The 24,982-nt window shown below is 39.8% G+C and overlaps 1 protein-coding gene and 1 long non-coding RNA gene across 9 annotated transcripts in view; one reads left to right on the top strand and one right to left on the bottom strand.

The window, feature by feature from the left end:
- RARB (retinoic acid receptor beta) overlaps positions 1-24,982 on the bottom strand; it is a 329,638-nt gene that overhangs the window by 70,869 nt on the left and 233,787 nt on the right. For 6 of the 8 annotated variants that reach the window (XM_062607210.1, XM_062607211.1, XM_062607212.1 and 3 more), the window contains one exon: positions 2,350-2,498. In XM_062607210.1, coding sequence (XP_062463194.1) covers positions 2,350-2,498 — 149 coding nt within the window. The remainder of the gene's footprint in view (positions 1-2,349; positions 2,499-24,982) is intronic. The other 2 variants (XM_062607213.1, XM_062607215.1) reach the window with 1 other exon arrangement.
- Positions 1-24,982, top strand: part of LOC134157824 (uncharacterized) — a 308,975-nt gene that overhangs the window by 141,654 nt on the left and 142,339 nt on the right. The gene's annotated exons all lie outside the window — the stretch shown is intronic.

Raw genomic sequence — 24,982 nt, 5'->3', positions numbered from 1 at the left:
TACACAGTACTTATTGAAAGATGAAAAGCAACTGAATAGATTTTTGCATTAAGAAGGCTGGAAAGAAAGAGAAGCATCAAGAACTGATACTGGGAACCAAGGGTGAAGGTAAGCTTGAGTACAGGCCGAAGCCTGGATGGCTAGAAATAAGTACAAGGTGGCAGCTTTCTTATGGTACAGTACCAAGAAATGCTTGTATGAAAACAAGTATAGAGCAAAGATGAAGGAAAACAAAAAACCAACAGTCCAAAAGGGCTTAAGTGAAAAGGGTAACATTCTTCAGAGAAAGAGCAGGAACTGGAAGAGTAGGGGTTTCTGAGGCAGCCTCTGGTGATGTGGCCATGTACTGCTGTCTGCTGTCATCCATCCATCACCCATATCTTGACCTGAAAGCTCAGACAAATCTTAAAGCAGAAGTGGTACATGACTTACCACCACAGGTGCCACTGGTTGACTCACTGGTCTCATCATATTCTTTGCCAGCTTCTAGCACTCACAAAGGAATTTGATTCAATCAGTAGAAAAGATTCATAAAAAACAAGTTCTACCTGTTGAAGAGCTAGCATCGACTAACCCAAATCTCACCAGTCTCAAGCAGCCAAGTTACAGCTTTGAAATCTCATTATTTCCCCTAGACTGACAGGTTTTCTATGTAGCTAATTTTTAATTTCTTTTTCTTTTAACAGCAGCTATTGCTAAGTACTGAATTACCCCATCTTGCAAATTAGCAAGTGAAGATGATTTTGTTGTTGTTGTTGAATAATGGCTAGCACATTACAAGATGGGTTTCTTCATGTATTTTGACAAGTGCAGTCTTGCTTTCATCACACATGAAAATGCTTTGCAGTATGCCAGTAAAAGACCTACAGCTTATTTTTGCTTATTTTTCAGATATAATGAAGTCTTAGGGACATGTGACCTTTCTGCCACAGTCTGCAATTACGTCTGCGCTTAGAGGGAATTTGTGGGTGAGCAAATGACACCACCATCTGTGTGTTAGCATCTGAGTATGATGAGAGATCCTATTTAATGAAATTAGCTACAGCATGCTCTTACCATAGTTCTTCCTAAAAGACACTTACATTTTGATGGTTTTGTGGCATCTAAAAAAAAACAACCCAGACAAGATACCCAAGGATAACCTCGATACCAGAAAGACATTTTAAAACCAAGGTCAACTTGAATAGCTACTTTCATTACTTCAGTATCTACAGCTATGAAACAGGGAAAACCAGGCTCCAGCCATAGTTTTTTGCCTAATGACACAAACCCAGCACTATGATATGTTATGTCACTACAGAAGGCCATTAGCTTGGAAGAAGTTGCAGGTTCAAAGGATAAAGTAAAAATGGCTAACTGCTCAGTATGTGAAAATATTATAACATCTCACAAAAATAAACCAGCAAAACACCTTTTATTAATTTATCCTAATTTTTTATATGGATATATCACCTGTCACATTTTTGGCATACATTAGTATCTTCACTGCACTAAACATTCCACAATTATTTTAATTTGAAGGATGGAAATCATAGGTCTTATTTTAACTGTTAAAGAACATTGCAATAAGGTGCCATAACTAACGAAGTTAAATATGAGAGCATCTGTCCTACAATATATTTCCTCAACATCTTTCGCGCTACCTTATTTCTTTCATGCTTACTGTTCACTGTATGCACATCTCTAATTATTGCCTTACACACATGGCTGAGCTGACATTCCTTCTCTGCTGTGCATCTTTTTAGATATTCTTTACTTTAGAACAGCGTATTGTATTACCAAATCCTATGGATAGTCAAGTCATCTTCTGACAATCGGAGCATTGGAAAGCAGCTAGTAGATGTACCAGCCCTGTAGTCTGCCAGATTAAATTTTGTAAATACCAACCTGCTAATGCTCAAATTCCCAATTTGATTTTAGTCAGATAGTTAGAGTCTATGCCAAAAACTTCCAGATGATCAGATCCTATTCCCAAATTCTACCCCCTAGATACACAGAGCAAGCACACAGAAAAAGGCTGAAAACAGCCAACAGCTGTTTGAGTTCTGACATGATGGACAGTGAAGAGTCTCAAAATATTTTCACTTTACTCTTTGATTATGTCTGCATCTGTGATCGCATTCTTATGTTAGTCAATACTTATGCAAGTCCCTGAAGGACATACTTTAGAAAAAGTAATTCCAGGCACGATGGTAACTTACTTGGCTTTACTCATGGATCAGAATTAATTCACGAAAGAAAGGTACAGGGGTCTTTGAAGACAATCAAGTCACACCAAACTGCATTGCGCTACCTCTCTCTAAAAGGAAACACCGCCCTATAAAAGGAAAGGGAGATGACGGTACTCACCTTACATCCCTCACAAGCACTGACACCATAGTGATATCCGGATGACTTGTCTTGACAGACAAAACAGGGCTTGTAAACACGAGGGGGTGGAAGTGGTGAAGGAGGGCTTGGAACAAGTTCCTCAGAACTGGTGCTCTGAGTTTCAACTGCTACAAAAGAAAAAAGAAATAACTGAATGTTTCATGAATGAATTTTAAATAACTGATTATTTACTGTATTATAACTATCAAACTATAATAAACATTCATTTGTCTTTCCTAGCAAAATTTAAGGGGAACTAAAGCAAGGCAAGTAATGACAAGACTACATACTATAGCCTCAAAGTATATCTTAAAGTATCCAATCATTTTTCATGATCCAGCAACTCACCACCACAAAAGCTTCAGCTCTCTTCAGATACAGAGCTTGCACCTCTTACCAGGCTCCAAAAATACAGATTTTCTAGTTTTAGTCTACTGAACTGTGTGGGACCCATGTGTGCATGCTGGATATCAGGAAACTGTGGCATGTACCCTTCCAATCGGTATCGAATCTTGGGAGAGGTCTTATATCATCACTTGCCTTCTTCTACAAAAGTTAACACTTCCAATGTGCAATTCTGCCACAGCAGGATAGTAGCATGCATCAGGACATATGTAAAGAGACAAAGGACCAAGTGTAATACCTGAAGTGAAAATTGCCTGATTTGTCTTTTTTTTTCTTTAAACCGGCACAACCCAGCAAAACATTCTTACTAACCTTAGGATTTGTAACATCAGGAAACCTCTCTGAGAAAGAGCTACTTACACACTACAACCCCACAGTCCTTTACTGCCTTAATATTTCTAGATGGTCATTTGTTTTGAACCTGATGAAAAGCCACTTTTCCCTTTCAAGGAAAGGACATGAAAGCCCTACAATGCAAGATAAGACATGTGAACTACATCTTTCCAAACATCTGCATCAGTTTTCTGTGATATCCTGTCATCATTCCTCACATTTATGGTAGATGTACAACACATTTTCATGTTTCACCTAGTCGTCTGCTGCTTCTCAGATAAATCCCTCTAACTTTTCAACAGATATAAAGAAGTGACAGGATCTGTGAACTCAGATCTATCCAGAAATAGTAGGCACTACCAGCAGAGCTAAATCTCAAGACTACTACAGCAGGCCCTAAAGAACATTGCTCAACAGAAGAATCTTAGACAAGATTTACTGACCATGATTTTTTCAGATTACAAAGATGATACATTTGTATTAAACTCATGATTCATTGTCAACTCATGTGCTGCAGAATTCACAGAGGGCATCATGGAGCACAATGCAACCTCTGATTACTTGTGAGAGAAGGGCCCCTTTCTGCCATTTTTTACTATGGTTAAGCTAGCAGCAACTTCAAAGATGAATATTCTTTGAGAAGAAAAGAAATGCTCGAGTGACATGTTAGAGGCTTATTTTAAGCAAAGAAAAAAAATATGTTTCAAACAGGAACTATTTATACATCTAACAATAAGGAGGCTGTGAAAAAAATCCAAATGAAAAAACTCAGAAAAGTAAAATAACATAGCTCCATAAATTGAGACATTAAGACAATTCTAGACCTGTACTTAGGTTTTTCAGCATTAAATACACTGAACCTTGGCAAACCTGCAGGTTCCTACTGCACAAAAGCTTTGATGAATTTTTTTCTTAATGAAAACACAGATGAGAACAATCATTTCTTTTCAACAGTAATTTTTGGTATTAAAGAGAGCTAGAGAGTTCTGTTACTGATCTTTGCACAGCCATCCTGCTTGAATCAATAATCTATTAGTACTTAAAAATAAAGTTAAATTCATCAAATGCCCTTGAGAGGCCTCAAACATTCCTCGCCTTATTTCATGCTCATACATGAATTACGGTAGCTTCCAATCAGCCTACGGAATGGTAAAATTTTAGCTTTAAAACTCTAATACCAGAAGACAATGTGTTTTGTATTAGCTCATTCAACTCTCCCAGTCCATCTGAAAGGCAGGTTTTAGGCTCCCCAGGCAAAACAAGGTTGTTATTCAATAAAACAACTGCACTCCTGCAATCCTTCTGCGAGTTCAGTTTGGGGAAAGCAATCTTTGAGGGGTAATACTGATACACTTCTGCTTCTTTCATGATTTTATGCCAGACAAGGACCAGCTTGTAGCAGTGTTTGAGCCATGGACCATACGTAGCAGAGAGGTCCATGAGGCACCGGCCAAGCTCCAGCAACTTGTGATAACCATAGAGATTAAGCTACCAGTTCAGTTAATAAACACACAACATAGTCAACAATTGAAGAGCTGAAGGTGCTGATAGAGAATTCTTTTCTAGACGATTTGAAAAAGAATGAGCCATTGTAAACTAGAGGTAACTCCTTATATATATATGTGTGTGTGTGTGTGTGTGCCACTGAAAGGGCTTTAATATATTTAATATAATACTTGCATCAACCAAACAACTATCATGAGTTAGATCTTTTTTTATTTTTTTTATTTTTTTTTTTGGTAAGAAAACCCAATTTGGGAGCATTAATTTCTGATCACAGGCAAACCTTACAGTTTTCTGGAGAAGTCTTGAACTCAGGTTACACATGCTCAACTATTTATCGAGCTTCTAACTTACTAGTCTTCCTTGGATTTAGACTTTTTAACTCTTTATTTGAAAATGTATACACTGCCATCATGGAAGCACAGAAATGCAGTGCAGGCATTTGCAGCAATCCATGCTCACCAAGTATAAAGCGTTATTTCTATATCATGTTGGTGGCTAGGGGTCACACGACAGCAGAGCCCGCTTTCTTCTATACATGCCTGCACATGCAACGTGGGAAAAAAAGAAAGGATAGGGGCAGGTAGCTGACGTTTCCAGAAGAGGTATTTTTAAGGAAGTCTTAGGGTTTTTAGGAAGAATTAAAAGCGGATGGGAAGAAAACGGCAACCTCTTTCCATGCCCTGCTGTCTTGTCCTGCAGGATGTGACACTTCAGGGTCCCTACTCACCTGAGAAAACAGAGCCTCAGTGTTGTCACCCAAGAACTGAATGCAGCTTAAGCACACAGGGACTTACACAATCGGTCACTTCACAATTCCTAAGATGTCTGAAATATTTCTAAAGGTTAGATAAAGCAGCAGATAAGATCTTTAAAAGCACAGCATGCTTTGTGAGAGCTAATTTACTGCCAGCTAAACCGTGTTGACAGACGGAGGAGGTATTTTACTTTGTGACCATCTAGAAGCAGGCAGGCACTAGGAAATGCCTTGAGTTTTGCTAGAAACTTAGATTAAGCTTGCATGTTAATGCATACTTTGGGCAGTTGAGTTTTAAAAGAATAAGAAGTTGTAAAGCAAATGGCATTTCCTGGATAGCCTCAAGGGAATTTCAAATACTGAGCTCAGGGTCCCTGGTGGGAAGCAGCAATTTCAGCTAATTAGGGTGAATAGCAAAGTGCTGCATTTGGTCAAAACATTCTGTTAACCCTCATTTTTGTTGGCACCGACCGGAGTCTGGATTTTTTGCTGATTTTTGTGCGTGTGTATGTGTGTATATGTGTGAATTCACTGCAGGAGTGCAAGGCACGCAGCTCACATACATTAGGCAGAAAGTCAAAGGAAACGCCAAAGTTCAACTAAAGTACAAGTAATTAGAACCAGATTCTCTGCTGCTTATATGTGTGCATTTGATTGTAGAAGTTATTTATAAGCCTCCAAACATTTGAAAAAATAACTATATACTGTAGATCATTTAGTTTTTATGTCTTGTCTGGAAAAAAAAGTCTGCTTTTAATCATCTTCCAGGAAAGAGCCAGGAACTCGAAAAGTGGGTTTCAATTGTTTCAATACAAATTTCTCTCTTTCATGTGCCACATAAAACTATACCATAAAATTAAATCCAAAATATCATTGACTCAGCTCTCCCATCCACTTTTTTTTTCTTTTTTAATAAAAATCTTCTTTGAATTTGTCATGCTTAAATAGTTTGCATTGTTCTGAGAGTTTGGGTTTTGGTTTAAAATTGTACTTTGGAAGACAGACAAGGAGAGAAGAGAAAAAAAAAAAAGAAAGAAAACATTATGGTGGAGACTTGCCAGCCTTGACTTAGTAACCTGGCCATGACCCTTCAGTGAGTGTGTGCTTGACCGGGTCACATATGACGCTGGCTGCATACTGTTGATGGGTTATAAGTCCCAGATATTTTTACCATATATACAACAGGTAGGGATCACAGACAACATAGAGAGGAAAAGTAAGTCTTCTCTTTTGCAAAGACTCTGATTTTCTCCCTTGCAAAGAAAACAACACAAAGTAAAGAAGTCATGCTACTATTTCACATAGAGGTACTTGCTGTGCTGGCTCGCTGTTCTACCCAGGAGTTGGTGGCATGGAGGTAGAGTGGACTGAGGGCAGGAAGACGCAGGAAAAGGTTCATGGGAAGCCATGTGCAAATGTTAATCAATGCAGAAAGAAAAGTCACCACCATCAAAAGTCTTTCCTCATAGAGCTGGGTATGCATCGAGGTTCAGGAGGGAATGCTTCTTATTTTGAGAGAACACAGCATACCTGGATTAAAACATGGGCTGCCACAATAACTCCAGATTGAGATACTATTATCAAGATTTTCAGAAATACTTAATGAAGTACGTTTTCCACATTTGAGGGTTTCTTTTTTACTATTTGTGTCTTGCTTGCTGCACACATCTGCCTTAATGCATGACATTAAATATAAGTTATTCTATTTTAATTCTTCATTACAATTTTGCCAGTAAAAATCAAGTCATAGTTCATCTCTACAAGAGCATCTCAGCCTTAAAAAAACAAGGTGGTATCTGGGCTGATAGCCAAAAAAAACCTCTCAAGTCTTCAGGTTTGCTTTTAGCCTGAAAAGAGGCATTCCACTTTCTACAGAAACATCAGAAGATGAAACTTCATGACCTGGTTTCTGCTTGAGGGTGCCCAATTCAAAATCCTGTTATTTTAAAAGCTCAAAGAGTATCCCACAGGTTTTTGCTATGTGCTGCTGCTCAGGATTTCTAGAGTATGACTGAAATCACAACAGAAGTAGCAAGAAGTAGAGGTTATGGAGCTCGAAGCCCAGTCTGCAAGGTCTTACTAATGGGAAATTGCACACAAGGTCACCCAAAAGGTGTCTCAGACCAGGTCATTTTAAGTGCCATGCCTAGGGCACAGGCTGCTGCTGCCAATAGCTATCTCAGACAAGGTGCAGGCCCCAATAGGCATAGCTGAGTTGGCAGAAGCCTCTAAAGCCAAAGTGCTTTTGCTGTTACAACTCTTGTCAGTTAGACAGTGATACGGACAGCTGGCTTCTGTCCCGTCACATCTGGGAGAAGAGGGGTCCTGCTGAACTCTGCCCTCTGCCTTGTGAGTACAAGCAGCAGTAAAGCACACTCTCTGCTCTGATATCCTTACCCTAATGAAGTTCCAAGTACAAATTTGGCCATTGCTTCACTGCAGGCAGACATACCATCACGACACTGTTTTCCTCCCTCACCCTTTCACATCTCATGTACTTATACAGTACAGTATTTTTGGCAGGGTCTCAGAATATCTGTACAGTAACCAACACTGCAGGACCTTCAAGTACTTCTCCAACAAAAATAATGGTAATGATCGTGATCCTGCCAAGTCAAAATGTATTTTAAAGAATGAACCTTGAAAGGCCTCCATAAACTTGAAGGGAGCTATTACTTGCAAAGCAAGTCCTCAGAGTGCTTTTATTTTAACTATTTCAGCATTTCAGTGTTAAAAACACAGACTAAGTTCAAAGGATGTGTCTTAAAAAAACGGGACTTCTTCATATTCAGCAAATGTGTTTGCTGTGTATATACCAAGTTGTATTTGCCAACTAGAACGGCAAAAGTGTTTACACTTGACTGCTGAATCTCCTTCAGTTTAGAACTGGGAGAGAGAGAGCTGCATCATACTCCTTCATGCCTTTCATCAACAAAATTGCCAAGCTTCAATTGCAAATCTTTAACGTTATCCAGCAGAGTCATGTAACATAAGTCAGCAGTCAGTGGGTACTGATCTTGGCTATACAATAGGAGTATAGCCCTTTGAAACCTTTATACCAGGTGATTAAGGCCAAGAAATAAAGTTCAGCATCCTACTACCAATACAAAACAGCTATCCAGATTTTTGTGCAGTAAATCTGAAGAGAACAGCATCTATTTTTTGGTTATACTTCTATTCTAGTCTCACAACACAATTTCTTTTCCTTAGCAGAATGACTTCTTCATTTTTTATTATTCCCACAAATATCCTTTATCCATTGCCCAGTGAAGGGTGGGGATCCTTCTATGAGATACTTTTTCATTATGCCACAATCTGGCCTCTTTATGAATCCATTTCTTAAAGCATGCAAATTCAGTTTCCTGACTTCACAGTGCCATTTATTAAGGCAGCCAAGGGTCCCCACCTGCCAGCACATCTTCCCTAGGGACATTCCTGTGCAGAACACAGACACCCTGAGTGACTCCCCCAGGGCCCACTACACAGCACTGCTGGCAGCACTTCTGGTCCTGCCGTATTTAACAGCATGAAAGATCCTGCTCTATTCCATCTATCTGATCTACAAGCACGGTTCCTGTTATTCCAGTATGTGAATAACCCAAGTTTTACCTTGTAACACTTAAGTTAGATAAGGGAAAAGCTATTCTTTTAACTTTACAGATGGGAAACAGAAGCACTGACAGCCTAAGAGCTTGATTTGCTTGGTCTTAAATTCCTAGAAAACTGCAAGCAGAACCCAACTGGGATTTTCAACAGCAACTGAAAACCTAGCTGTAGCTCTAGCAGCATTTTCCAAACATGGCCTTGTGTGTCTTGCCCCAGGTTACACATGGGATACATGACAGACCAGGGAATTCAGGTAAGTCCGTGCTCAGTCCCTCTAATGCAGAGGCTCCAAAGCACCCCGAAGTCTGTGTGTGCATCCTGCTCACCTGCTGACTGCAAGGCTGGCCAAGGGTGCCTTCTGCCCCGGAGAGCTACCCCTGCTGCTGGCAGGGAACTTGGGAGAGATGATGAAAGGCTTGTCTTCATTTTCTGATCTGCATGTCCAGCTAAGAATCTTTCTGTAAGACTACCCCACCATATATGCAATTACATAGGAATGTCCTGGCAGAAACAGACCTGCCCTGAAGAGAAGTCTCACATACTCTCCTGAAGGCAACTAAGCAGCAGCCACACATGGGTGCTGTGCTCCACAAAGGCACAAGAAACGCCAGAGGCTGCCACAAATACCTCTACTCTTGACTATATTGCCCAATCCAACATCAGCCTTATATTAATATTTACTCGTATTTACTGTGAGGGTGCTGAGCCACTGGCACAGGTGCCCAAAGAAGCTGTGACTGCTCCATCCCTGGCAGTGTTCAAGGCAAGGTTGGATGGGGGCTGGAGCAACCTGGTCTAGTGGAAGGTGTCCCTGCCATGGTTGGAACTAGGTATCTTTAAGGTCTCTTCCAATCCAGTCTATGATTTAGCCTGAATATACCAGGCTAGTCTTATATATTGAGTACATATGATCTCGAAGTCACCAGTATGCCCCAACCATGGCTTTCTGACTGAAAACACCCTAAACCCTTTTTTTCTGAAGCTGCTGCATCATTTTGTTGTGTCCCACATGTATTCCAATGGGAAGCCATCACCACAGCCTTTGGCGTTTCTCCTAGAAAAGCCAGGACTTCCGGCAACTACATACCCTACACACGTATTTACTACAGCTAGCAGTAAAGGACAATGAGGAGGCTGCTGCCACTCTGTAGGTTTGCAATGCCTGGTTCTCAAGTTCCAACTCCACTGTCCCTGGAGATTTGTGTTCACGTTATCTTTTCAAAGAAAATTATACTGTTTTTCAGGTTGAGGTTTGGGTTTTTTCTCATAGCTATATCAGCAAAGCAGTCCTACATTTGAGTTTATATATCCATGTAGCCTGAGATGCATTTACACCTGAGCAAACATAGAAGGCAGAAAACTTGTCAGGATTAATTATATCAGGGACAGGAACTGCATCTGGTTATACCTGTGTTACTCTCAGGACAGCAAGACTTAATGATGCGCTAGTAACTGAGAACAGGAGCACCTTGCACTAAATAAATGACCAAGCAGACACCATGAGGGAGACAGGGTGAAAGTAAGTGTACAGACAAGATGGCCTGAGGGTTTGGCAGGCACGGCGGAGTTTGCAGGGCAGCAGCTCATCACTTTGGATTAGGAGCCTACGTTCAAAATGAAAAAGAAAACATGTTAAATGAAAAAAATAAATCGTACGGAAAACTGAAGAAAAACATCCGAAAGATGCTAGCTCTATAGTTTTTTCAGGTCGGTGATTTTCTGCCTGGCCACTGGAAAACTGCAGCAGTGAAAATAACATACTATTGCAAAACTGGAAAATAGGATCTTTTCTTTTATATATATGTGTATATATATATATATATACGTATATACACACACATATATATAAATTGTATGATCATCTGCAAGGAGGCAGATTTTCCTTTGAAAAGGAAGTTGTCTTACAATTTGGGCCCTGTTTCTTTACCAGTGAATTCCCAAGGTCAGACCCTCATATGGAGTGAAGTGGCATAGGCAAAGCAGCAATGCCTATGTAAAGAGGATGAGAACGCTGGCCTATTTATGAAAACTGAGTCTATATCTGTGGCATATTGATACAAAATGAACATGAGCTGGCAGTGTGCACTGGCAGCCCAGAAAGCCAACCGTATCCTGGGCTGCATCAAAAGGAGCGTGACCAGCAGGTCAAAGGAGGTGATCCTGCCCCTCTACTCTGCTCTTGTGAGACCTCACCTGGAGTATTGCGTGCAGTTCTGGTGTCCTCAACATAAAAAGGACATGGAACTGTTGGAACAAGTCCAGAGGAGGGCCATGAGGATGAGCAGGGGACTGGAGCACCTCCTGTATGAAGACAGGCTGAGAAAGTTGGGGCTGTTCAGCCTGGAGAAGAGAAGGCTGTGTGGAGACCTCATAGCAGCCTTCCAGTATCTGAAGGGGGCCTATAGGGATGCTGGAGAGGGACTCTTCATTAGGGACTGTAGTGACAGGACAAGGGGTAACGGGTTAAAACTTAAACAGGGGATGTTTAGATTGGATGTAAGGAAGAAATTTTTTCCTGTGAGGGTGGTGAGGCACTGGAATGGGTTGCCCAGGGAGGTTGTGAATGCTCCATCCCTGGCGGTGTTCAAGACCAGGCTGGACAAGGCCTTGGGTGATATGGTTTAGCGTAAGGTCTCCCTGCCCATGGCAGGGGGGTTGGAACTAGATGATCTTAAGGTCCTTTCCAACCCTAACAATTCCATGATTCTAAATTCAGCATGTTGTCCTCACATGATCAAAAATAAGAAAAAAGGCACACTGTGAGGGACAAACCACTTAAAATAAATGGGGCCTGATTCTTTTCTCAGATTTTACAATTTTGTCACACCACCAATTCCAAGAAAGACTTGACTTCTAAACATAAATGGGAGAAAACGCAGCTCAAGTATCTTTAATAATAAATAACAAATGCAAGGGAAATGAAGTACTGACTATAATCTTCACATATATCCAAATATTTTACTAAGTCATAAAGTCTCCATGTATAGTTGTTAAATGTTTTACAGCGTTTGAGGACTTTTATCATCAAATCTTTTCAAGCATCAAACTCAAAATAGAATAATTCAGAGTATTATACAAAACAATGATTTTATTCTTCAAACATCACCTCCTATCCAAGTGAGTATTAGTTTTCAGTATTACTATGCCTGCCAAATAATTTTTTTATTTCCTATATATTCAACATGTTCTTATGACAGCATCCATCATAACTTCTTGCTGTGGCTTAAATCCAGCAAGAAAACGAATGTTTTAACATCTTTAATGATGTAATACTATTACACAGTGGTTCAGTACCACATGGACAAAATAAAACTGTTGTGCTCTACTTGGAAATGCAGTAAAACTGATCTGCTGTGTAATATTTTACATATTTTATTTCTCAAACTTTAGGACCATTGATTCAAAACATTTTGATCTTTAGGTGTTTTTAAATCTTAAAATTAATAGATTGACTCAACAAGAGCCAATTCAGTGATCAAAACTACTTCAAGTGAGTATAGTAGCTTATCATCCCTATTAATTTCTATTACAGCCATACTGCTGGATATTACTAATTGATTTATATACCCTCCTTTCTATACCCATTTACAAGGACAATTATGAACTCCATCACATATGTTTAAATGGGTTACATTAGAATAATATCTAGAAACTAGACTGCTGAGCTTAAAATCTTTAAGAACAGGTGAATCCTTCATTAATGGGTATGCTATCAATCCACTACAAATGGCCTATAACCTTTAAGGTGGTACATGGTACTAATATTTCACTTTTCATGGGCAGTTTGGGGCTGACTCCAATGATGAGCTCCACCGCTCTTTTTAATTGTTTTTAAAATTGCATATTATACGCAGCAATAAACACAAATTAGTATTATACCATCCATGGCTTTCTGCAAGGCATGGTTTCTATAAACAAGTTAAAACGCATACATCTGTAAATAATAAGTATGCTGAATTTAATGAATAAGGGTACTAAAAGAAATTGAACAGTAGGGGATCAGCAATTAGAGTAACTGCCCATTTTATTAAAAATGTATTGTTTCCAGCTTTTGCCTTAGAAGGCTTTTATTGCTCTGCTAATTCTAAATTTTGATTTCCTTAGAAAAGGAGGTCTATCTCCTTATTTTCTTTGACAGCCCCTTGTCACACAGCCACTCACCTTTTTTACAAGGCAACAGGTAACTGCGAGGCTTTGTATCTCATTGCTCAGGATCTCACTCTCAGGCCCTCAACGCAGACCTTGTTTTTGGCATTAAACCACACAGAGGTACAATTCCATGCCACAATGTTGCTGGGAGGAAACCTGCTGAACCAGCAAATCCCAGGCAGCCACCCCTTGGCCTTTCCCAGAGGTTACCAACGCTCCAATGGAGTGGGCAGAAAAGCATGTGTCCAACTTCCCAGCTATGCTGCTTCAAAACAGGGCCATTTGCTGAAGCTGGCAAGGCTCGGGGCTGTGAAACGGAGCCATGAATTATTCCTGCTGTGAAGCAGCAGCCTCCTGCAGAGGACAGGGCAATGCGTAGACTAAGAGAAGCAAAGGTAGATCCTTAAACCAAGCAGGTATTTCAGTATACATCTCCCATGCCCTTAACGCTATTGCATTGGACTTCTGGGTTACTTCTGCTTGTATATAGATGTTTTCACATCCACATAGCTTACTACTTGAGTAAGCATCAAAACTAGTTGTTACTCTAGCCTAACTGCACCAACATTACTGTACTGCTGCAACTGTGGAGGTATAATTAAAACAATACATTATTTACATTTTGACATGACATAACAGGAAAAAATGGTTTTCATCATTTGAGCTTATCTGCAACTAGAAGGGCAGTCAAACCAAAACTTAACCTTTCTGACATGCTCCAGCACACATACATGAGCAACATCTGAGACCAAAACAGGGACAGACGCTGTCCTCAAACTCCTCAGCATGCTAGACCAAGACAGTGCATTACTAACAGCAGCTCATGTCAACATTTCTGATGCTAGCATATGAAATTCAAGCTTATGGAATATTTAAGAACTGAGCATCACGGGTATCTTCTGAGGGGACAAATAAAATATACAGTTTAGCAAGCGTAATGCTTGCCTGAGCAGAATTTCTGTATTTCTGAATTGAATACCTGCCAGACAAAAGATGATAACACAGTGGGGAAGGTACTATGAAAAACTGACACACCTCTGGATTTCCTCTCCTTGTAATTCAGAGTCCTTGGCACTGAGTTTACATAAATGTTCTTTATATATATATATATATAAAATTGTTTCTAATAGGTGCATTTCAGTTTCCGCCGGTGCAGTCAAACTGGCAAACATCCCTCTGCCCCTTGCACAACAGGTGCAGCAGAATCTGGATGCTGGAAAGGAGTTCAGTGTCCTAAAGCCAAGCAGTGGCAACACTGCGACTGTGGCTCAGAGCACACCTCCACTCCCTGCCTAGAAGCGTAAAGATCAATAAAATATGACATTCACAAGAGACTGGAGATAGGATGAGTACCGTGACTGCAGAGCACATTTCCTGATATTCTGTTCTCCTATTCTCTACCTGCAGTGAATTTTCTTATTAAACCGTTGGAGAGAGGAATGCTCATAATTTTACCTGTATACCATCTGTCGGTACACTGTAAGCAAACACATACATGCTAGCAGTACTTCCTATTCACCTGGTCTTATTCAATCCCTAGTTTATCAGTGACTTGGTTTTTTTTTTGCCCAGCTAAGCTGATCACAACTGATTGCAACATCCCAGTCTTACAAACAGGGAAAATATCAACTGTATTTTATACAGAACATGGCAAAAAGGAACTACTTTATTTCCCAAGAACTGGACAAGCAACCTTCAGCCCTGACACCTGATGTCCCAAGAAACTTAAGGCAAAGCTTATGCTTGAAAAAAGGAAGCAACTGTTTTCAACTGAGATTCTATTCCAGATGATCTATGACTAAAGCTACCATGCTTTAAGTAATTTTAAAATGTCTATATCATGATTATCCAATATCACACATAGGCATATAAGTATGTTTCACAAAACAGTGTCCATTTAATGCAATTAGTAAAATATAATGTTACGGTGCTATTAGTTAGAAAAAATTGGTTTCTTAGTATTTGCACAAGTCTGACAACTGTACAGCAGCACATAATTGCCCAAAACTGTAACATACCTAGGTAAGCTTTCCACAGAGTATGTTTGGTATGCCTTCCTTTACTTCCTTTTCTAAGGTCTGATCCTGTCATTAAATGGACCTCTTGGAAATTTTAGGAAATCTCTTTCCACACTTAACCCACCAGATATAACAAGTCTGTCATCCAAAGATGACAACCTATAATAATTAAAAAGAGTAACCTAAGAACTCAAGAAATGCTCTCTAAGAATACTCACCTCTGACCAATTTATGCCCAATGGGCAATTCCAGTACAGCGGGACATGGCCCATTTTGGAAAGCTCTCACACTACCAAGGCAGGAAGGACACCCCGCTGTTTTCTGGCACCCCTGGCATTTGCAAAGCAGTTTCCCTGATCACTGCCTTCTATTGTTTCCTGAGATAAGCAGGGCCCCAGTGAACAATTAAAGCTTTCAATAAATAATCTGTAAGCACATTCATTTGATTTACTGTTATTTGATACAGCAGTTAGTTTCAATGGGGCAGTTACTATTGATCACATAAAGTACTACAGACAAACATGAAACACTTCCAGAACTCCATGGATTATTACTCTTTATCTGCCACTAATCTGCGTTACTTGTAATGGTTGTGAAATTTAAAATCAATAACAACAATTAGCGTTCTGTATACTTGCAGGAATGAATCATGTGAAATACATTGTTAAAAAAAAATGAAAGGCTGGGGAGCTTGCAAACATAAATGGCTTTTGCAAGTAGGAAACTCTAAAATAATTTATCCTGGTATTATAAAGCATCCAATAATGTGGGTAAAGAAAAGGAAAAAAAAAATACAGGTATTTTAAATGCACCTGAAAGCATACACACAATTATAAAAGTGCATTGATAAGATTTCCATACTAAATCAAAGACATTTCAGAGTACAGCTTTCAACGAAGCTGGTGACAAAAAGGCACCAAAGGTTTCCTTAGAAAATTCCACTACACAACCTTGCTTAACCTCTATGGCAGTTTTGGGATGGTAATAACTGCAGGATTTGCTCCTGTGTAGGGAACTGGACACAGGAAAAGGTCTGACTTTGATTCCCACTAGCTTTTATTGGAGAGTATGTTGCCAGAAAAAAAAAAAAAAAGGCATTTAAATGTAAGAAATGGAAGCAAAGTGAAATTAATAGAGCTGGAAACTGATTGCAAATGTTGTATGTTGAAAAACACCTTTCTCAGCTTCAAAGTCATATAAACTAGTTTTGAATCTAATGAACTGCATGGAAATAACAGTATTTTGAGATCTTTGTTAGAGTAATAATTCTAGATAATTAAAATGCAAAGCAATAAGAGAAATGTTTTATCATTAAACTGTAACCAGAGCCCTGTGTGAAATCATCCATTCAGAAGACTTTGTTTTTCATCAATTATTTGTTATTTATCTGATGTAAATATAAGAAGTCCTAATTAAAATGTATGACTCCTCATGCAGCTTCTTGTCATTAAGACCAATGAAAGCATTCTGAAGACCATAATGAAATAATTATGTTTGCCTTTAAGAATCCTCTTCAACAACACATGGCAGTACTACACTAAATTAAAACATCAGGAACTAAATTTCTCTTGCATCTATTTCCATTTTCACTAATTATACCCCCGAGCTTTCCAATAGACCAGGCCCTAAAATTCTTTTGAAGCTGAAACAGCCTAAGGAACAGCAGTCTTTTCATAGTAATGGACTTTGATGAAGAAACAAAGGTAATGCAGCCCTAGAAGCATTAATATTTCAAAAAGAGTTATCATGTGAGAATATGTGTTTATATGAAAAACGGGGAAAAGACTGTCGGCAAAGAGCCAAATATGTGTTCCAGGGAAAGCAATACTCTGATTTAATCTCATTTAATTGCGTCATTCTTCCACACCTCTTTTCGTCAGAGTAGATTCTTGTTCTCGCACAGAAATTAAGGTTAGCAGAAGCAAAACACAGTGTCACTGGGCAGTATCAGGGTAACCAAGCTCTGCTTCCACATTCTGGTAAAGGTGAAAACAGGCCCTGTGAACAATTGCAGTGTTCATACGAGACTCTATTTCGGCAAGAGGGGCACAGCTATTTTCCCAAACTGCCTCCAGACATGCAGCACTTCCTAACACATAGCTTGTGCTTCAACCATGAAGTCTTGCAGGACCTCTCAAAACACACAGAAAGAAAAGGATTTGGATAAGGGGGGTAAAAAACACCCAACCAACCCCCCCAAAAAGCACAGAAGGATATGAATCAGCTCTGACTTCTTGCAGGCAGCCAAAGGCTTCCTTCTGAAACTTCGAAGGGATCATGGATCCTTCTTGGCGTGGCCTCAGAGAAGTGAATGTGGCAATACACGCATACCTAACCTGCATAGCATGCGAAGACATATGCAACTAGAAAAACACAGCCAGAATATGCTCTCTAAAAGGAGAGAGAAAGGCTGAGCTTCACTGGGGATGAGGACGAGGGAGAAGTATATTCTTCTGTTAGCTCCTTCATCAAAGACACTTTGAAGAAGTATCTGAAAGACACAGGAGATTTGCCATTTGTTCTGCATTCTACATCTTAATGTTCAAAGTCTGGGGTGAAACAGACGGATCTTTGAGAAAGACTGGTTTCCAAGACTTTCAGCCAGCCACTAAGGAGGATTTGACATATAACCTGATCCAGTAACTACTAAAATTTCTTCCTCGAATGAAAAGAGGAAACCCAACAGCAAAGCAATGCAAAGGAATACTCTTGAAAGATGGGGGTGGGAAGAAAAATCTCCTCAGACCAAAAGCCGAAAGACGGAAGTATGAACAACTGCTTTAAAAAAAACAACCAACCTTCCCCTCAGGACCTTATCTTAACAATGAGAAAGGTCACACATGCCTGACTTTTTTAGCCAGCCCTTTGACTTGTGCCTCAAGCCAAAGTGTATATTGGTGGATCAGTACTCTTTGCTAGGAAGGGAAGGTTTGTAAAGGATTAGAGAAACCTAGAGAGCTGTGCAAAAAAACCCCAGAGAGTAGACGTCTGGGCTGCACAGGCATTTCCCTGCACCTGAACCAGGGTCTTGGGGAAAGCATCTATCTGCAGATCAGCTGCCTCGGCGGCTGCAACCCTTGACAAAGGAAGGTTTGGGCAGGTATCGCCAGATGGCACTGTGACACAGTTTCCTAGCTCCTTTTCCTTGGTGTGCGAGTGAATGCTCGGTCTTGGAAAGACGGGCAACGCTGGTCTGCATGGTGGGATTTTGGGTACAAGGTGTGGAACTAAAAAGGCACTCGGCAGACCAGAGAGGTGAGCTGCAGAGGAGCCCGCTCTCTGTTCTGGACTCTGCCAGAAGACAGTCTTTGAGTAATAGCACTGCGGGCATGAAGCTCCAAGACCCCTGAAAGCCAGAGTACAGCTGCACTGTGCCTCAACAGCTCTATCCCAGATCAGGATTTGCAAAGAAGCAAAATAGTTAAAGCAACTCGGATGCTGCTACCTCCACGTATCATGCAGAGACCTGGGAATCCTCGTGGTGTTGGTCATCAGCTGGCTGAGGAGTGATTCTGGTACAAGACCAGAAAGATGACAGTGAAGTCTCTTGGGCAAAGAGGAGATACACACTTCTATGTGATGTGCTGCTGTGCAGGCAGCTTGGCAGAAAAGATCACTCAAGCGGCATAATGGCCAATGACCACTCAACCTCAAGCTGGATTCAGATTTAAAAATCATAGGATTTGAGAGATTTTTTATTACTTGACTGTTGTTTGGATTTGTGTTGGTTTTTGTGTTTTTTTTTTTTTTTGTGTTATTGTTATTTTTTTTTTTAATTTTATTTTAATGGAACCATTCCTTCCATTGTTTGTATCTTACAGGCATAAATGGCTTTCTAGGATTGAAGCACCCTCTGAAGGAATTCTGAGTTAAATCAACCTGTGGTAGTTTTCTCTAGCTGGTGCAACACTGGCAACTTGTTTAATTGCTCCACACCTCTGCTATGTATCTTTAAAAGGAGAATGATCCTTCTTTATTTCTAAGAAGAAACGATGCATGCTCATTGTGCTGAATATCCAGCACAATGGCATGAGCTTTTACTGGTATTTCATAAAAGTACTCGTAAATACATAACACCAAAGGCTCACTCATACAACCACTCTCTGTCTGAAACTCTTATTAAAATCCAGGATGGACGGCTGAGTGCATTTAAGTGCTCTTGTCTAAAAGACAAAAATATACTTAATTTGTCATTTTATTTTTCAAAGAGCCTTGCTAAAAATACAACATGAGCCTAGAGAAAAATATTATGGTTCAATGGAAAGAGACCCTCCAAACCGCTAAAAGAAACTAAGCTCTGCTAAAAAAAATCTCTTTGTTGCCAGACATTTCTCTGCTCTTTTTCTTAGGGGGTGCACTTAGAGGGTAAAATGTAAGTCACTGAAAGTGCATAAAACGGAAATCCCTCCTAACTATGGATGGACTTTAACACCATGCCCTTAGTGGTGAAGATCCAGAACACTCTGAGAATTTATAAATACTCATTCAAGCTTTAACCTGTTAAAGCTATACAAGTGTCACTTGCATGTGTATATTTAACTTACATACTTTTGCAATACTCAGTTTATATATGATATAAGCATGGGAAAGAAAAATCACCTTGTCCGAGGGGAACAAAGGTGTATTATACACTCTGTGTCCAAGATTCTTTACACAGACTTGCTGGATTGTATTTCCATCTCTCTTAACAACAGTACTTGAAGAAACGGTAAGGCTCAAACAGGACGCTAAAAGAAAGTGGGGTCAGTTATATAAGGGCTGGCATTAGTTTGCTAAAAAGCTTTTTTCCTACCCACTCCTAATAAAAGGACAAAGAAGTGAACATTGTGGGAATGTGTTTCCAAACCACATGATATCCTTATCAGATTGTCATGTACAAGGGAGGTTCTCACACAGGGACCCCATGCTGGTGAACTGCTGCGAGCTGCCCCATCATATGATGCAAGTTCCCCACTCCTATTCAGATTACTAAAATGAGCTGAAGGAAGCTAGATTTTTCCCTCTTTTCTCCTCCTCAAAATAAGCACAATGCACAGTGACCACAATCATATTAATCTGCTGCCACTGGGACTCAATCCTGAGCAGCTGCTAATGATGAGAGAGTATATGAAGGGATAATTTTGCTATTAAAATCTATATTACCACAAGTTTGAAACCACTCAAATAAGTGATGGGTGGACTTTAATGCAAGGAAGCAAACTGGGAATCAGGGAAATCCGAGGCAGACTATATACAGGGACAAAACCTCAGCTGACTTGTAAATGTAATGTTTTCATAAGCAAAGTCCTACTTTAAGTGTCTCTATTTCCACTGTTAATGTTCTGAACTCTGTCATTTAATTAGTTTTTCATACAGCTTGGGGATAGTGGGGAAGTCCTTTAAAAATTTTTAACATTAAATGAAGGTTCTAAATTGCATTTGGTCATTTCAATATGTTGCCTGTTTTTTAAAGTGCTGAGGGAGCTCCTAGATGCTCAGCATACTTGGAAATGAAGCCATGAAATGTGGATTTAGGATGCTAACTTTAGGCTACTGTTTCTGACATTCTTAACTTTTGAAACGTATTTGCCCATGCAAAGACAGATAATAAAATCCCAAACCTTAGATTATTTTTAAAGAGACAATTTAAACCCCACGTTTTTGGTTGAAAGTTGTTTGCTGATTACAATTAAGAGGAACAGCTAAGATTACTGTGAGTGAAAAACTGCACAGAAAAATCATTTCCACATGATACCAGTTTGTTTATTTTGTACCTAGAATATGGTTCTCATAAAAAGGCAGCAGCAGATGAAAGACATTACTCTTGGTTTGCCTGCTAGAAAATCCAGCTTTGCTGCCCTCCTGCCTATACCGTTTCTTGCAGTACAGAGAAAATTATTATTCTGTTACTTTAGAATAGTTTTGAGCATTTTGTGGCTTGTATTTTCATGGTTCCATTTGGTTTGAAAGGGCTTGGATTTCAGCAAGAAGTGGCATGGGTCACAGTGCAGGGGGACAGACTTCATGCACGTGAGCAAAGGTCAGAATCAATCATAGCTTTGTATTACCAGGCCTATTACTTTTGGCAGTTTTCCCTGCCAGAAGGGGCTAAAATATTTGCTTCCCAAAAGGACTAAATATCAATAGGGGGCAGGAATATAATCAGCTTCTCGACCACGCAGCAGTGAGAAATGAGGGAAACAGATCTCCTTGCCGTAGCCACTACGCCATCTAAACGTTAGATGCAACATTTTCAGCAAAAAGTTGAAAGATTTCACAGCACAGTGACTTGAAAAGGACAATAGGCCTATTTAGGCAATTATATTATGCAGGCTTTGTTATTAGGCAGCCCTGCTCAGTCCCAGAAAGTCTGGATAATCAAAAGTGTCTAAGTACAGGAAGGGGAAAAGTACAACCCCACCCTCCCACACAGCCGCTGCCAGGACCTCTGGATTTGAAGGGTAAAGTCTATTTACTGAAGCTCCTTGGCCATTTTATGCATCAACTGATATCGTTCCTCATGGGGCTGCCCGCTACCACCTAGCAAAGCTCTGGAAAGCCTTCTGAAACCACAGCTAATATGTCCTCAGCCGCCCACCCCTGTAGATGCTGCCAGCCCCCTAAGGCAGAAACTGTGAGGGGGAGAGGGATGCTCCCCCCTACTCGCACGCATACCAGCACTGGTCCTCATGGCCAAACAGATCTCACAACTCATGGTAGCTGTGCTCTGCTTTTGAGGTCTCAACAGGACGGGGCACAGCGCAGCTGACCGCGGCAGACAGCAGTCCTGAGTACAATGTCTTTTTCACAACCCCGCTCCCAAATCGAAATGCTGGCTGTGTAACACAGCCACACTTCACCGCCTGTGTAAAGGGCAGTATATAAATTAGACCTGAGCTAAAACAGTCACTTGGGATGTTTAGGAGAGGTGGAAGCATAACCACCAACCGGGGCACCTCTCTCTCCATAGAGCCTGCTGCAGGCACGACATACACATGGTTAAGGAAGACAGCTCAGCAGTAAGCAAGGATTTAAGTGGACGTGAGGATGACTAACTTTGCTGTCTGAAACATCTCTCTCTTTCAACTCCTTAACTTCACCACAGCCCTCTTCGAGGCAAAGCAGCACCACGACAGCCTGGCTTTGTTTTGACAAGTTGCACCTTGGCTGCACAGGCTCATTAGGCAAGCAGGGAGTCACCCAAAGATACACTGCTTCTCCTCCATGCTTACCCACTCAGACTTCTCCAGCAAACACCTCTCATCATTTTTGCCTGCTGGAGTTTTTGACAGTGGTGTATGTCCGTTACAGTTTTCCTGTGCCTGCAGCATTTTCCTGCTACAGGCTGACTGTATCAGGGTCCACTTAGAAAACAGTTGTTCTCATTTCAATTAATCTGGAAGAAAACTATGCTTTTTTTTTTTAATGAAGGGGATCAGAAACAAACTCTCCTCATCACATATTTCAGGGTATTAAGCTAAGAGTATAAAAATTTAAACAAAGACTGTATCCCTGAGCAAATCAGTCCTAGTGATTTAGCTGTGAGTTTATAGATGAACTTTAAAGAAAATAGCCTGGTTCAAGCAGATCTTGCCTTCTGGGCACTAGCAAACACACCTGCAGCAATTTGATACTCGGGAATGCAGATTACAAGTTCTTCACTTCAAATTGTTTGTTTTTAAACTCAGAAAGATGAAAGAAAATTAAGTACTGAGCATTTTTTTTTCTGTTGAGCACAGATGTTTCCAGTGCTTGCAGAGAACAAGAATCTTTACTCAAAAGTTGCAATAATCCAGAATTCAGAAGGAAAATGCATGCCTTCTAGAGTCAGTCTTCATGAACTTTCTGAAAGTTAATACCTGATAGATCCTCTCCAGGAAAACACTTCCCACCAAACTGAAATAAGAACTGTATACTGTGCGAGTATATATATATATATATACTTGACATCCTATTATGTTCTGCTGACATATCCATAATATTCTTCTAAGTCTGATAACATGTGGTAGGGCAGTAGTTTTCTACTTGATATAATTAGCTGAAACACTACATGCTGCCAAACAAACTTACTCTTGTTTGGGGCCTGCTGATTTGGTTTTTTTTCCTGTTTAATTAATGAAGACTAATGAAGATGTTTTTTAATAAGCTTTTCTAAGGCCAAATCACCAGTCCTTGCAGGTCCTCTCTCATGGCCTGTCCTGTTCCCACTTCAGCAGTATTTAGTTAGCTCACATTTCACCAAAAGTTACTAGTTTTCTCTCAGTATGTGTTGTTGCACTATGAGGGAGTAGAAAATTCTACCTTACTTGAAAAAACTCTGAATTGCTTGTTCTTGCAATATTTACTATTTTGCTGTCTGATTTGATTAGTGACCTGATTTTTATCTTATGAGAAAAGGTGTGAGAATGACTCATGATTATAAGTGAGGCCGATTCTACTCTCATTTCTGAGTATTTCTTTGCATTTAACATTTCTTTGCAAATAAATAATTTCCTTTTAAATCCACAATATCTAATATCACATAAAACATACAGAGCACAAAACTGGGTATTTTTGTGTGTGCTCTTAACACATCTTGCAACATACAGTGGCTAACGTTTGCACTGCAAACCCGTAGCAGGTTTTTCCTCCCACAGGCGGTAGGAAAAAAATGCCACACAAGTTAAGGTCGTGTGTGTTGTGCCTTACCCTTTATTTTTACTTTGCAGACCCTTGTGGACTAGCAAATTCGTGATGCTGCAGGACTGTGCTTGATTAGTGAATCGTAATGGGATTAACATACTGAAGATGTACTGAAGTTGGAGACCTAAAGCATTGAGCCCTAACCCCTGCAATTTCCAGTTCTGCCAGCATCTGAGCTGAAACCCTGATGCTGTCTGGGATTGGTACTAGCCTGTTCAGAGTCTGTACTATCCATGTATTATTCCCTTAACAACCATTTACCTTTTACTCTACAATCACATCTCTATCAAAGCAATATTTCTAAGGTCGAAAGCAATAGCTGCAGGTGTCCTGCTTTTATGGCAGAGCCAAAAATAAAACAACAAACTAAACCAAAAAACCTATCACATGTCTAGCACTTTCAAAATTTGGCTACAATTACACTGAATTAAATTACAGAGGTCTTCATAAAAACAGAGAATCAGGAAACACTCAAGTTAATGTTAAACATTTCTATCTTTGTATTTACAAGCAGTGGAGCAACCTTTAAACCATTAAAAGTTTTCTGCACCACAGAAATTCTGGTTTTGTCATTATTTTTATGAGATGCAAGATAAAAATCTTACAAGTTGAGAGAATTTTAGTGTTTTATAATCCACTTACATGTATTTACCCATACACATGAAGTGCTTACACTTTCATCAAAATTAAAACCAAAGCTGCTTCTAGAAATCAAAGAGAATTATTCATTTGGACCTTAACTAAACTGCTTTTCCACATTTCTATAACATTAACTTTCACAGTTCAAATTACAGCCAATGTCTTATGATTCAGGTTTCGGCCTGATTTTAAATTCCCATGCAGTGAAGATTAATCCTAGTGCTTACAAAGTTACAAGACTGGATTCCTGAATGCATTTTCCTGTATTTTTTATTTACTCTTGTTAATAGGAGTTCTTTGATTAACTAAACTTTGCTGTTATCAACACTTGTCTCTTATCACAGGCCCTAGGCAAATGACATATTTACCACTCATTCCATTCTGATAAGGGTAATCCTGTGTTTAACTTGCCCAAGACCAACCACCATATATTTTGTTTTTAAGAATCCTGCTTCTAGGTATTAACAGCATACAAGAGAATGAGCAGGGCGTTTTGAAGCCAGAAGTTATTTAAAGAACATTTTGCGAACGTAAGCTTTTT

This window comes from Pezoporus occidentalis, unplaced genomic scaffold (genome assembly GCF_034315485.1).
Source record: "Pezoporus occidentalis ecotype Australia unplaced genomic scaffold, CSIRO_AGI_Poc_V1 ctg120, whole genome shotgun sequence".
Lineage (NCBI taxonomy): Eukaryota > Metazoa > Chordata > Aves > Psittaciformes > Psittacidae > Pezoporus > Pezoporus occidentalis.
This window is presented reverse-complemented; position numbering and strand designations above follow the sequence as displayed.